The 15805-nt window shown below is 33.7% G+C and overlaps 1 protein-coding gene across 4 annotated transcripts in view; it reads right to left on the reverse strand.

Annotated features, from left to right (window-relative positions):
* LOC145691048 (uncharacterized) overlaps window positions 1-15805 on the reverse strand; it is a 462802-nt gene that overhangs the window by 412237 nt on the left and 34760 nt on the right. The window contains exon 3 of one of the 4 annotated variants that reach the window (XM_081766667.1): window positions 3780-6414. The exons of 2 other annotated variants lie outside the window; for them this stretch is intronic. In XM_081766667.1, coding sequence (XP_081622793.1) covers window positions 5775-6414 — 640 coding nt within the window. In that variant the 3' untranslated portion in view covers window positions 3780-5774. Of the gene's footprint in view, window positions 1-3779; window positions 6415-10758; window positions 11363-15805 lie in introns of those variants that run through there. One more of the 4 variants, XM_081766676.1, reaches the window with a different exon arrangement.

Genomic DNA, 15805 nt, shown 5'->3' on the forward strand with positions numbered 1-15805 from the left:
ACAAAGCGATTTTTACGAAACTTTTAGGGTTTATTAAATATAAATCAAGGTATACTTAGGTATAATTTCTATGTTACTATATGTAAGGGGACAGGAGCTAGGGGAATAAAATATCTGAAAAAGGAAAATTTTTGAGGGAATGTTCCGAAAATCCCTCTGTTACGGGAAAACTGTACGTGATGGAGAGAAACCGAGTGCATATTCGAATTCAGCGCAAAAAGTTCCTTTATGATCAGGTGATTTTTCTCATGTAACAAAGAAAAAGTTTAAATTTGTTAACTAGTGTTATAAGCCTACTTTAAATAATGATGTAGATTTACGATCTCAGTAAAGTAGACAAAAACTGAGAAAGTAAAAAAAATACACATGATAGTAGATAATAGATAAATATTAGAACTTAAAATGAGCCCTGTTTCTTCCAACGGTTTTTTTCTCTTACAGATAAATATTGGAAAAGATAGATTTCGATAATTTGTATCTAGTGTTAGTTATTGATTTTAAGGATCACGCTGTTATTTGTAGCTATAAGTACATGTTATTTTTTAGTAAAGTAAGGAAGTTTGAACACAGCCAAGAAATAGGAATAGATGTGATAAAAGTATAAGCTTAAAAGTAATTCGGATTTGGAAGAAACAAGCAATATGGATACTCACTTCATGCATTTTTCTACTCCAATATATTCTAAAGTGCACAAGGACAGGTTAACATTTGTAGGCACTAACACTGATACAGTTTACACACAAGAAATCTCACACGAACTACTTCACAATGAAAATCCGCCAGACCATAAAACGTCATTTACTACATTGTATCTGAACACTCACAACTCAGAGAAGACACTATAAGGATCACGAAAAGGAGAGTGTAGTGCGATATAGCGGTCCCGACAGCTAACCGCAATTACGAACTGCTAATAATTCCACGCAAAAATGCGAAATCGGGTTCGGAAAAGGTACCAAGGATACAAATTCAACGGGAAAAGGGACACGTAGTTCAAGACGTTTCAGGGAGGGACGCTACACTGAAAGAGCCACGTAGAATTAGTTTCACATTGAACTTCAAAAACCGAGGTGTCAGCAAAGACAAGAACAGGGTAGCAATCCTCTCAAAAGCTGATTGTCATAGTGTATTTAATAGTGGTGCTGGTAGAATATGTTACGTTGTTATGAATAGAAACAAGACATAATAAATTATTGAAATCAAGCGCAATAGTGAGTGTTGTATATAAAATAGTGAATAAAAATATGTTTGTTTTCAAAATAAAGTGAATAGAGTATGTCAAAAATTTTGCATCCGTGCCGTGACGAATCATGCAAGAGCAGAATTATTACCACAAAGTGGCAATACTGTTAATAGACTTCCTGTGTTGAGAGATTTGAAAATTCCATTAACTGTGTACTTGCAAAGAGACAGCAAAAGACGACAGGCAGAAATTAAAGGATTTAGCTCATGATTAAGTTGTAAGGTATAAAGTCTCGAGTCGCAGTAATTCTCGCTGCATCCAATAGATAGAGCGAGGATGCTCAATGATAAACTGAATGTATATATTAAATTTCAAAATAGTAGTAGAAGAATTAGAAAATAATAATAAAATAGAATATTTTGGAAATAGGGATATTTAAATTTCACATTAGATGTTTAATCCGTTTTATAATATATTTTGTGTAATATTTCATATTTTATTGTAATATTGAAATTTTATATACAGGGTGTTGGTAAATAATCGATCTCCTTTGAGATCTAGTGAGCCAGTGTAGCAGCCTCTAATTAGGTGGGTGGCGTGTGGCAGAACGCATATATTTTGTTATTAATTTTACTTCATTTTCTACTTTTGACTTTATCTTTTCATGTACAAGTAAATTTCAGATATTAATCATTAAATGATATTCAGCAAAACAGAGTAAAAAAAGAAATGAACAACAAAGCAGATTACATGAAAGCTTGACATTTCATTCAGTTTATAAAATGATTATATAAATTTGGCATTAAGGAAACTACAATTTGGCAGATTAATCTAATGGTTAAAAATGAGAACAAAATTTAAATTATGTATTACTGCAAAGAATTACGGAAATCTAATGTCATGAAGTTTATAGAATGTTAACACTGACACAATTTCGGGTATGTCAGAACTGCCAAGTATCGCGGACACAGGCATTCTAAGGATTGTAATCGCTGTACAACAATGAGGAAAGTTAGAAATTTTGTGGAGCAGAAAAAGAACACGCTTCTGACGTCATGGTGAGAATGCAGATTCCAGATTTGATTAAGTCAACAAAAACCAGAAGTTGGGAGGTCTCGAGAAGGAAGTAGAGAGAGTATGGCGGAGAGAGAAGTAGCTGAGTAGAGAAGTAGAGGTGGAGAGAACTCCGGAGCGCGAAGTCGAGAAGTAGTATTCTAAGATAAAGAACTTATAGGTTTACAGTCACGGAGAAGATTCGAATTATAAAAAGACGTAGTTTATGTTGAATTCAGTTAAACTACATTCTATCGTTATTACCATGAAGAAGTAAAATATTACGCCTCGCTGTTAGTGAGATACACCCACGACATCCAGGAGACCTAAAGACCATCGATCACGCCAACAATCTGGGATTGCCTTTGCGGAGCTGGTCATCATTTCCAAGGACTACTAGGAACATTGGAGGTATGTGTTACTTTCTAAATCAGTTGCCAAGGTTCAATGTTTAGATGCCGTATTTGATCTGCCAGGAAAGAAATGCCCGAATTTGGCACACAACACATTAGACAATAATTGAGAATACATAAACAAATTATTTATCGAATTTGAGTTATCATTTCATGGAAGTTATTACCTCTCGCTTAGTCTATGTTTACTTTCGTATTTCCGTTCATTTTAGAAGGTGAACGGAAGGTAACTTTCCTGCGTTCAATTTCGTCTCCAAAATTTAGACACTGAACCAAGAAAGTTCACACGGCGGAGATGCTTTAAGGTTTAGATATCTTTTGGTCCCACACCTCTAATGTCTAATATTGACTCACCACCCACAATATATATTTTGTGTGTCTGTGAAAATAAACTAATATACTGAGCACACCAATCGTGGGTGGGTTAATCAGTATCGCGCAACTACTTCAATTATTGTGGGATCTTTTAGTGTTTTTTTCATGTTGTTCTGATGAGTTAATCTAAAGATTTAGAAATTCTAAAATCGTAGCAGGTCAATGCAATATATTTAGACAATTATTATCGTTCAGCATCTCCTACCATGCTCTAATAAGCTAATGTAAATATTTCGGAATTCTTCAGCATCTCGAACCATGCATCTTGAGAAACTCAGTTGAGAAAGAACGTTCTGCTGACAGGGAAAATTCTTAAGATCTCATTACAGAATCTTCCGGACGATTTAAATTTCGTGAATCTAAGAAATTTCTGGACAAGTTAGTACAAAGATTGTTACAATATTACAAGCATTTGCTGTTACAATTCTGGAATTAAAAAGCTGATTAATAATGGTTAACTAAAAGGTATATAATGACCTCGTTACGTAAATTCTCTTTAACGTAATATTACTATGTTGCAGTATTTGCTTTTCGTAACAAAGATAAAACGTCATGAACAATGTGAACAATCTTTCTAACGCTATTTTTTTCTAAACTCTGCCGAGTAATATGATTTCGTAAACACTAGTGATTATGTTAATAAAATTAAGTTACATTCAATATAATATATTGTAGCATTACCAAGAACTGAACCCAAGTACCATAAAATCCCATAACAATATATATATATATATATATATATATATATATATATATATATATATATATATATGTGTGTGTGTGTGTGTGTGTGCGTAGATATATGAAATTATTTTCTGGCGTAACTTTGTAAAGTCTGGGGTAATCTATACCATACTTGGTAGCCCTATTACGTAAACATTCAGTCACTACTATCTTAACATTTTGTCAAAATTGAATTATTCTGAAATGAAACTCTCGAAATATAAAAAGAAATCCCAAACTGGTTCAATCCGACACACGAATCAATATTTTGATTAAAATCGAAGATTCCTTGCAAAAACAAAATTTAACCAAATACGAAGTTAGTTCTCCCATTGAAATTTCCTTTTAAATTTGTGTATACTTAGTTAATTATGAATTTCTAATTCCGGTAATATTTTCGCTCTCCTTGTTTTTATACACCAACAGTAAATTGACGTTAGTTGCAGGCAACAGCAAAAATAAGCAAAAGCAAAGGAATGAGAAATTAATCCTGTATTCTTAGAATAAATGGTGTCTCCCTAACAAATTGGCAAGTTTTTCCCTGTCTCTTGGAGAGAATGGGACGAAAAATACAAATCAGGAAAGTGGCTGAAATTACGGTGGAAAACACTTTCCGGGATATAGTTGAATACTTCCGTTCTCACCTTTTAAATATAAAAAAAATCAACACGTAATAATTTAACACTGGCTTCTAAGTGGTGTTTGTGGAAAAGGAAACTAATTTAATCCACACAATATTTTTGGATTCCTAATTTTACAATTAATTTTATGCTACTAACATACTATTATTTCTTGGTAAATCATTTATTACTACGCGATTGGCTTATGGCCGTTGAGAGACACGGGAATTCCATATTTACCTCGTAAGGCAACGTAGATATGTAATTTTAGTTAAGCGCTAGATTAACTAATCTTTAATAAAACAAGATTGTTCAATAGCTGGTTTATTCTCTATTTTCGTCGCAGAAGACATGAAAGCTTACTTTGTAAATATATTCTTATTCTAACTACTAACCAGTATTGCAGATTGGTGGCAAACGTATGAGTACAGTATCTCACTCGAGTGTCGTAGCCAGAGCCTTATTATAAAAGGCATACACACACAAGGATGCATAATATATATATTTACAGAGCTCAAGAAATGCTGATAGGATATACGAGGGTTGCTCCTAATTAATCTACGCCTAAAACATGTACTGGCATATCCAATAAGTTTAAGAAAAAGCTTAGCGTCAATCAAAACTCTTAGATATACAATTGCCTTCAACAGCCTCATAGGGAAACTGGATTCAGAAACAAAATTTCGAATACTCAGTTTAATATATATAAAAGCATAACTTAGAGAGCCTCTAAAAATGGCCGGAAAACGTCAGTATTACAGCGTATGAATCAGAACAAGTGTGTTATCAAATTCTCTTCGGCAGTTTTTGCGATTCTTACGTTTATATGTAAAAAATCGCTTTCACTGGTTGAAGTTTAACTAAATACTTTCTCGCCACTGTCGGCACTATGAGGTTTCTAACACTATGTATATAATGTGCGTTGCGAAGCGCTTTTTTGAAATAAATTCTTCCTCACATGTTTGTCATGTATAATGACAATCTCCTTATAAAATATTACCACGTGTGAAGTAGTTTCCTTGAGTATATTTAATATGCGTGTGGCCACATGATATAACGAATTTTTTGGCACATCCATGGCTAGTTTGAATTTTTTCACGTGTATGTATTAGCATGTGATGTGTTAAATGAAAACTTCGATGAAATCTTGCACAGTATTCCCACGTGTGTGACGTTTTACAACTCTTTTGCACTAATATGTTTTGCCACAGTAGACTTTGGACTTAAATTCTTTCACCACATTTGTCATTTTTAAGGTTTACTAATATGTTAATGTTAACTTTGCAAATTAGCTTTTTGACGAAATTCCTTCTTAAGTTCTTGACGCTTCTGAGGTTTTATACAATTATGTATTAACGTGTCTTGCTAAATTAACCTTTTGTCTAAATTCCTTTTTACACTTTTGACTCATGTAAGTTTCTTATTTCTATGTGTTAACATGTGTTTTTCTAAAGTACCCTTTTGTCTAAATTGCTTTTTACACTTTTGGCACATGTAAGGCTTTTTACCTTCATGTATTAACATGTGGTTTGTCAAATCCCTCTTGTGTCTAAATTCGTTTTTACACGTTTGGCAAATGTAAGGTTTTATACCTTTATGTATTAACATGTGGCTTACCAAATTACCCTTTTGCCTAAATCCTTTCTTACACTCTTGGCACATGTAAGGTTTTATACCTGTATGTATTAACATGTGAGTATCTAAAGTATACTTTTTCCTAAATTCCTTTTTACACTCTGGGTACATATAAGGTTTTATACCTCTATGTATTAACATGTGCTTTACCAAATTACCACTTTCAATAAATCCCCTCCCACACTCTTGACACGTGTGAGGTTTTACAATTGAATGTGTTAACAAGTGTCTCTTCAAAAATGATCTTCGAATAAATCCTTTTCCACACTGTTGGCATCTATTAGAATATTCATCTTCATGAGTTTGCATATTTCTTCTCAAATGTGATCGAGTATATTCCTTATATTTCTCATCAGAGTGAAAAATTGTTTCCTTTCGTGTGGCTTTTATGAAAACAGTATATTTATGGAAGCTGTAAAAAATTCAAGATAAGAAAAGTAAACATCAAAGAATGCAAACGCTTGTATGTAAAACAGAGCAACAAACGCAAGATACTTTTTCCTTTATAGTGTATATTAAAATTTCTGGGTTCCCAGGCTCTCATACGTTATTTGCATCGTAAAAAATTCAATGTTTATTGTTTATTACTTTAAAAGTAAAGGGGCGTGTAATGTTAAAAGCTCCTCTCTGCATATTAAAAAAAAAAGAAAGTAACATGTTATAGATTACGTTAATGTGAGAGTGTGTTTGGTTATGGTTCATTTTTTACTTACCTGAGTAAGCTAATTACAACATTTATTTTGAACGAAATAAAATAATTTGTTGTTTTACTTTTCTTTCCTCACTCTATATCTCTCTTCATCCCACTCTATCATTTCGCAACTTGCCACAGCAAACCAGTTTCACTGCGCTCATATCTACCATCTATCAAAATTGGCAAGGATGTATTTTGATATATGCACTGTTAATAGGTGTCAAAGTGAATGTTTTAATTAACTCAATGCAAATTGCATGCTAAAAACTGATCTAACAAGAAAATGAAATTCAACTACGTAATACATCAGACGTATAATTGTAACTGTAAATAAGTAATATGCAATTTACATTAAGAATACTCAGAATGTACTATTATTCTATTTACAGAAAGTTAATAATATATCATTTTCCAAGCTCGGCCCTTTGACGAATTACTACCGACGTATTTACCAGGTAGTTATTGCATTATAATCTTTGTAATACTTATAACGATGTTTTTTCAATAGGAAGTCCGCTCTTGTATCGTACGACCCTACGAACTTGCAGGTTCCATAGGCTGATCCTATGAATTGAAATTCGGAGTTCCTCCACGACCAAATATGTAGGCATTCTCGCGCTGAAATATTTAGAATCCTGTTCGTTAATACACTAACAAATGAAGTTTCACTTTGAACACTGGCATATATTAAAATATTATTATTATACACATTAAACCAAAACAATGTTCGCCGATTTAATTTCGAGATCGGATTCCGCCGCCCGAATGAGTTGTCATCGCAGCCAATCCCTATGTAGTCTCGGCCCTGAAATTAAATTACGATTTCCATTTGTAACGTCGGGGCTGAAACTAAGCTAAAATTAACGAAGAGACCCTCCTATGGAGTTCACTGCTGAGTGATTTTTTCTTCTTCGCCATATAAGGATCTCTGGCGATTCGATCGCAGCAAATAATTTACGCAGACAAATGCAAACATACATGTATATGCTAGCGGGAGAGGAAGTTTCCGGAATTTTCTTCATAAGAGCTCTATTTAAAATGCTGAAAGCTTGCACTGTTTCCTTTTGATTAAAACAAATAATGAGCCTCAAAAAAGTCGTGAAATCGTTTATCACGCTCACATGGTTCTGAGTAAATTGATTCGATGTTCGTAGAGTATCCTGTCCTTCGAAGGATTAGGACTTCACTTAAGTGACACTAGATTAGTCGCTGTATTATGGAACGGCCTGTATACGGATTTAAGTCAATGGAAATTCAATATGGGTTAACGGCATATTGGGACCACATTGTATATAGTAAAACACGATGCACTTATTATTATTATTATTATTATTATTATTATTATTATTATTAATAATATTATTACCATTTTTACTATGTACATTTGTATATGTCCATCACGCCCTATTTTATCTTTCATGATTTGTTTTGCAAATATTGGTGTCTCACCATGGTTACACGTTTCGATGTGTTTCTCAATTATTTTCATTGAATATAGTGTATAAACTTATATATGTACAGGATATTTCAAAACAACAGCAATAACGTTTGCTATGTGATTCCTCACACTAAGATAATACAGAAAGAAACCAACCTGGACGAACAAATGCTTCTTTCATAAAAAAATCAACTTTACAGGTCCATACCTCGAATACTATGGGACCTTCTGTAGTCGGGTTAAGACTGCACTTAAGAACTAGTATGTGCCCTGTACAAATAACCATGCTTCAGAATCCTGCGGTACTTTCGCAACAATTTTTATAGAGGTAGTTTTTGAGCACTTCAAGTTATATCACCGTAGCCAAACTCGATCTGCAAACATTGCTGCCTGATTACCTTAAGATTCTGAAACACGTATTTTTGGGTAGTACACATAGTTCTTATGTGAAGCCTTGACCCGAATGCGGTAGGTCCCATAATTTTGGAGCTATGGGCCTACCATATTTTTGGAGCTATTAGTATTTCAATTTTTCTTGTTTTCGGCAGCCTATTACTCGGAAAGAAAACATTTGTGCACCCAGGTTGGTGTCTACTTTTCGTCTTATCTTCGTGTCAGGAAGCACACCCGAAACCTTGTCGGTGTTGTTTTGAAACACCCTGTATGAAAAAACATATTAGACAACACGAATATTATGCATAAATAAGCATAAACACATAAAATACTTAAATACTAAATAGTAACATAGAATATGTGTATATTAATTCCGGTAGTGTAGTCAGATAATGGTTTGGACGGTAAGATCGAAATTCCTAACGTGTGTATGATGGTGCGTGATAACGTGTCTATGCACCATTTTAGAATATTTGTTCAATATCATTATTATCATAGGTATTCTGCCCTTATTGGCAGGTCACTTGCCACAGCTGGGAAGCTTCCATGCTTCAGGGTCCTCCTCTAACTTCTTCCTTCACACATATATTTCTGTTTTTGTATCATCCATTAATTGTAGTTTCCTTCGCTCCTCCCTCTCTTTCCCGCCACCATACGCGATAGTCCCTGGACGTCCCTGATGATACAATTTCTTCTTTGGCAAAGCCCAACCAATTCCTCTTCTAAATAATATCTAAAAGTGTTCTATTCTCCTCCAATATTTCTAACATCCTCCTGTTCGTTTTCCACCCGACCCAATTCTTTCTATTCTTCTTTACACCCACATTTCGAAGGCTTCCAGTCGATCTTCATTACTTTTACGTGATGGCAACGTTTCCGCCCCATAGAGTACAACACTCAACACGAAGCATTTTATGACTCTTTACTCAACTCTTATGTTCAAGGTTCCACAAAACAGAATTTTCTTCCTCCTAAAGACCTCTTTCGCGATTCCTATACTTCCTTTTATTTCACGTTCGCACTTCATGTCATTACTAAGAATACTACCCAGATATCGAAAACTATTCACTTGTTCTATTTTCTCCCCTCTCACTTTTATATTTGACACAGAGTCCTTCGTTCCAATCACCATGGCTTTTGTCTTTCTAACATTTATTTTCATCCCATATTCTTCAAATCCCTTCCTCATTTTTTCTAACTTTTTATTGATTTTCTTTTCAGATTCTGCAACAAGCCCCATATCACCTACAAATCTTATGCAACTAATCATTCTACCTCCGACCGAAATGCCATCATGATGTAAGCCCTTTTTCACTATCCCTTCTAGATAGACATTAAACAGTGTTGGCGAGAGGCAGCATTCTTGTCGAACTTCCCTTCCAATTGCACTCGCTTCCGTCAGTCTCTTCTCTATCCTAGGACTTACTTGTTCGTTCATGTATAAGTTTCTTTTGAGTTTTCTATCTTCCAGTTGCAACCCTATATTCGTTAGAACTCCCAACAACAATTCTAATTCACTCAATCAAAAGCCTTTTCTAGATCATAAAAGAAAACATACATCTCTTTCCCTTTTCCTTAAAACTTTCACAGATTGCCCTTAATAATCGAATTACATTTCTTGTGCCCTTGTCTCTTCTGAACCCAAATTGTTCCTCCTCAACTTCTTCATTTGTTCTTCTATATAACACTCTGTTCAGTATTAGTAGCAGAATTTTAGCAGCATGAGATATGAGAGTAATAGTGGTATAATCCTCACCTCTTTTTGGGTTCGATTTTATAGCCATCGGTATCATGACTGTCTTTTGAGAAAGTCTTTTGGCCACTCTCCTGTTTCATATATTTCATTGCATAGTCGCAACAATTCGTTCTTTCCTTTTTCTCCCATATTTTAAATGAATTCGATTGGTATGTTATCTATTTCGGTTGCCCTTCTATTCCTAATCTCGGATATAGCCTTCTCAAAATCATATTTATTCACTAAGTAAGCATTTAATTCATATTGAACTCACTTTATTAAGAATTAGGTATTAAAATTTAAACATTCATTTTAATATTAGATATAACTATATAAAATAATATATATTCATACACAAAAGTAAAAATTCATCTAAAGAACATTCAAAACGAACATTTGGTAAGGTAATCTTTATGTTGATATTACACTGACTACTAAAATTCTCAAATGGCAAAAGCATAAAAATAATAAAATGATACGAGGTTATTCAATATCTGAAATTTTAGTATTTGTCTTGCTCAAACGACAAAATGTAAAACACATTGATACATTTCAAACGAACTAAGATCCCATGGCAACTAACAAAATTTCTTTGAATTTGTCATTATTTCAAACCAATACAACAGAAACATTTCCCTTTTCTTTCTCTTTAAATTACTAGTTGCTAGAAGAAAATGAATTTGCGTTTCTAATATTGACTTGAGTATTACGTAGGCATTGACATTATTGCACGGATTTCTACAATATTGGTGAACATACAATTGATGACTCAAACAAACACTTATAACGTTGTCTTCAACAAGACATTTTACTGGCAATGGCTAATTTATTCACACTAAAACCATCTATGGGCATCAATAACAAAAATTTTTTCTGCTCAAATGCAGTTCACTGTCGTTATGAAGAATATAGAACTGCCTCTAATGATTGTTATGTTCACTCAATGAGCACTATCAATAACCACGTGCTTACTTAACCATTTGAATACCAATTTTCTTAACGTGAATATTCATTTATATGTATGTGTACGACTCCTTTAATCTGGGATATTCTTGACATCTTTTCACAGTTTTGCAAACTAAACAGTCTCCTGGTTACACCTGAACGGATGGAAGAACAACATATTTTTTTTAGAATTTTCTAAAACAAAATTTCCAATTATGTTTGAATTATGAGTAATTCCTATAGGATACATGTGTTTCGTTGGTAATCAGAGTGTTAATTGATGCCTAATAACTATGAGAACAATCAGATGTTAAACTCATGCATCGTACATTGTTACCGTTATTTGCTAAAATCGGAATATTTAATTTCGAGGTACGAAACTCAACTTAATATGAAGAATTTAATTCTGCATATTAAGACGAATTTCGTACTTGGAAATTCAACTTAATATGCAGAATTAAATTCTTCATTTTTTATTAGTATGTCAGGTTATTGACAAGTTGAAACTGAAAAAATGATTTCTCTTTTTCGAACCAATAAGTGCTTCTGCCATTGGTTGAGTGCATTGTGTTCACACAATAATATAACAGAAGTTTCTTTACCATTATATCGCTTATAATGAAGGAAAATAAAGACTAAGCTAAAATTTAATTAATGAGATACTCGAAACGAAATTAAGATTGCTCTCATTTATATGTGAGTCGTTGAGCAATGGGCGAACTGATTAAGGATCATTGAAACAAAATGACTTTATCTACCTTTCTTTAATACGTGTTTTTCGTGTTTGTAAACAGCTTCATCGACTTAATTATATGTCATTTAAAAAAATCGTTAAAGTATCCTAACACAAAACATTTCAAAATATTCTAACAAAGTTTTAATACTAATCATCTTTCAATTACAAAACACAAAAAATCTACTACAAGATTGGGAAAGTTTTAATAGCTAGACAAAAATCTATACATTGGTAATGATTATCGTGAAACAAAATTCTATCTGACATTTATATATTTCATATAAATACACAAAATAATTAAAATGAATATATATATAAGTTCTATAACGTGACTACTTATTCGTGAGACATTTCGATATATTACAAATGGGGTAAAGGTGATGAAGCTCATAAGGCGCTATTCTGTAAACTGATGCGTCACAGGTGTATGCCAATTATATATATATATATATAAAGAAATATATAGGTTATTGAATTGATCGCTAATCTCAACGACCGCTAACTTACTGTCTATCAGCCCGAAGTATGCAGGAGTGGCCAAATTCTCCTAACGATTCATAGTTGAATGCTTATGCATTGTTACTATGACACATTTGAGTATAATTTTCCCGAACCCAATTTGGGTTGTCAACAGGAGGCATTATACAAAAAGAATTCAATGAAAATGACAAGAAATCCCTTTGGGAAAAATGAGCAATGGCCAAATTATGCGCTCTCACTGGCATGTGCATTTGATAATATCAGTACTATCGGTAATATGGTCAAATCTAGTAGTGTGTCGTATCATTGGGGTACACAGCTAGTGTGAGCTGTTCTTTTTTTTCCCTTTTCCCGAAGCCAATTCACGACGAGCGGCACAACAAAAGTAGAAAATAGAGTTATTTCAAGACTCAGTAGGGATAGTATTTAGTTATTTTCCTCTTAAATCGAAACGAAACATTACGTTAAGGTCTAAAATCCAAACGTCAATTTTACTTGTATTTACTTTATCTTGTCTTTTCTTAACATGACATTTACTAAATACTTAAACAAAGTTTTGAGATATGCAATCAACTGGCAAACATTGCACATACCTAAGGATCCTAACCGGTCACCACCCAGATTCACCACTATATCATGAAAAGACAAAAGTGGTTTCCTTAAGCGGTTGTATTACAATATTTCCAAACTCTTCTCGAATTATAATATCGCTATTGCTGAACTCAATCGATGTCTAAATTTCAGTATTATTGCAACAAATACATATTGAATATTCATTTGTGGGCATTTTAGGAAAACGAACTGACGAATAGTTTTGCAAAGCCAAATAAGAATCGCCAAATATTTTAAATATTGCTAAAAATTTTACTGAATTTACAATGTGTCATTGGCAAATTAAACTCGCATTCAAAATTCAGTGCATCATTGATATACGTCAACAGCACTAAAGCAAAAAAAAAGTTATTTTGAAATTAGCTAAAGTTTAAGTTTAATTTAATATTTTTTCTCTAAACAAGTCTGTAGATATCTTCAATTTCCTAATCATTTCTCTAACGATATGATTGCATGGGGACAGACAAACAAGCACAAATATAAGGGAAAATAAATGAAACTCCAAATAGAATTACGTAAAAAAATTGATTATAGCTTATCACCTCGAAAAACTGGAAACACATGAGAATGAATAAATCATGCAAAAACAAACATTCTAACAAGAATTCGATACGGAGAACCTTTACACGAAACGGAATACTTTTAATTTTCAAAAGTGGTGGTTTAGTATAATATTACGAATTCCGATTCTAAATTGTGTACCTGTTTCAAAATTCTAAATGCTGTAATTTCTTTGGCCTCCAAATTCGTTCCTGAATCTACAAATGCTGTAAAATAAAAAATCATAAAATTTTAAACAAACGTACCCGATTATGAGTTAGTATCGTTGACTTCTTGTGCTGGCGGATCGATGATGATGGGTATTTACAGAAAACTGAAAAATAAAACCCTAATATTCGAAATTCGATGGGGATAAATTAATGACCAATAATCTTTTAAATTTGAACTAAATGTTTAGAAGAATTCAATTTAAATTCCCTTTTTATCTCAACCCATCTCTTTTTTAATGCCATAATTGAAGTCCACAAGAAAGGTTGGGCAGAATGACCTTAAGATAATCACTTGTCCATTCTGGTGAGCGCATTCAATATCAGTGGCACACATCGTTAACGTTAACGGAAAACAATAATGCAAGGCGAGGTTATAACACGTACAGCAGCAGTAATTATAAGGACAATTGTTCTTTTCGAGTGCAGCAAGATAAACGGATAAGCACGTCGCAAAAGGCCAGCAAAGGAACAAAAAACAAAACAACAACAATAATGATAATCGACGGAACCAAGCTAACGCATTGAATAATGACTGGGAGAATGCGCGTACGAATAATGAACAGGATCATTCAGAAGAGCTTCGCAGTGATAGGGGTAACAATCGGCCTAGTAATAATAACCGTAGATCGGAGCCACATCGAGGAAATTTTCAAGGTCGACCAAATAAACGCTAAAAATGAAAAAAAATCTAAACAATGGGAGAAATAACCGGGACCGAACTCGAGACCAGTGAGATGAGAGACCGGAAAACTAAATGGAGATGGGTTTCAAGTTGGGATATTCGTCGAGAGAAAAAGTAGTGAAATCCCAAAAACGTATTTCGCGTTCGAAATTTTACATTTGAATCTGAGTCGGATTTAGGTCAGGATGCAAGAAATGACACAGAAGAAGATAAATTTGAAGAAACTATTGTCACGGTCAATGGTCGACAATATTCTGTCTACATTAACGCGAGTGTGAGCGGCACAGAATAAGAACATTGTGTGACACGATAGCATAACGTCGCTAGTATCCTATGATTGTGGAAGGAAATTACAAATAATACTTCATTTCCAAAATTAAAGTCAACTGAAGACGTCCACATTGTAGATTATAGTGGGAATTTTAAGATAAAATGTAGAGGAAGGACCGTCATCAAAGTTAAAAAGATTCACTTGCATTCACATTAGAAGTTTTTGATATAGCCGACCTTAATGAGAATTTTTTTTACAGGTCTGAATGCATCTGAGCAATTACAAAGTATCCTTAGTCAAGGTAACACTAAATCATAACAGAATACGACATTAGAGTAGTAGTCTCTCTTCTCCCCGTTGAATAAAACAATTGTGGTGATGCTGATGACACTTTGGTCCAATCAGCTGATGAAAATATCAACACAGAACACCCACCCATTAGTAGTATTACTTGTAATCAGGATGATACGGTTGTTAAACGAATAACATCAGCAGAGCAATTGAGAGCAGCTGTTAGTCGTGCAAGCAAACTAGATCACAAAATAAAAAAGAGCATTTACTGGATTTATTGTTTCAGTGTAGAGATATTTTTACGAATTACTCCGCCAGGTTCAAAGAATTTCAATATGAAATGGAAATCGATACTGATAAACAAGTGGTTAAAAAACAGTATTGGTTCGCGTACAGATACTTCCCTTCTGTACGAGGTGAGACCAAAAAGTTATTGCAATTGGGGATTATCACAAATTGTCAATCTATTGACAGTAACCCTATTTTAGTTCTTCCAAAGTATAATAAACAGCAAATGAAATGAAATTTTGAGTTTTAAGTTCCAGGATTATGCAGGTTAGGCTAAAGGAGACGGTATTGATGAAAGATGAATGAAATAATGGAATGAAGAAAGTGGGAGGAAACGAAAGAACTTCAAGAAAAACCACGAGCACGGTGTTTGTTTACTACAAAGTTTACACGGCGCTGGCTGGGATCGAACCAGGGACCCCAAACACCGGTGGTGAACGCTTTACCACTGACCCACCGCGCCCCCTA

Source organism: Thermobia domestica, chromosome 7 (assembly GCF_964235325.1).
Source record: "Thermobia domestica chromosome 7, izTheDome1.hap1.1, whole genome shotgun sequence".
NCBI lineage: Eukaryota > Metazoa > Arthropoda > Insecta > Zygentoma > Lepismatidae > Thermobia > Thermobia domestica.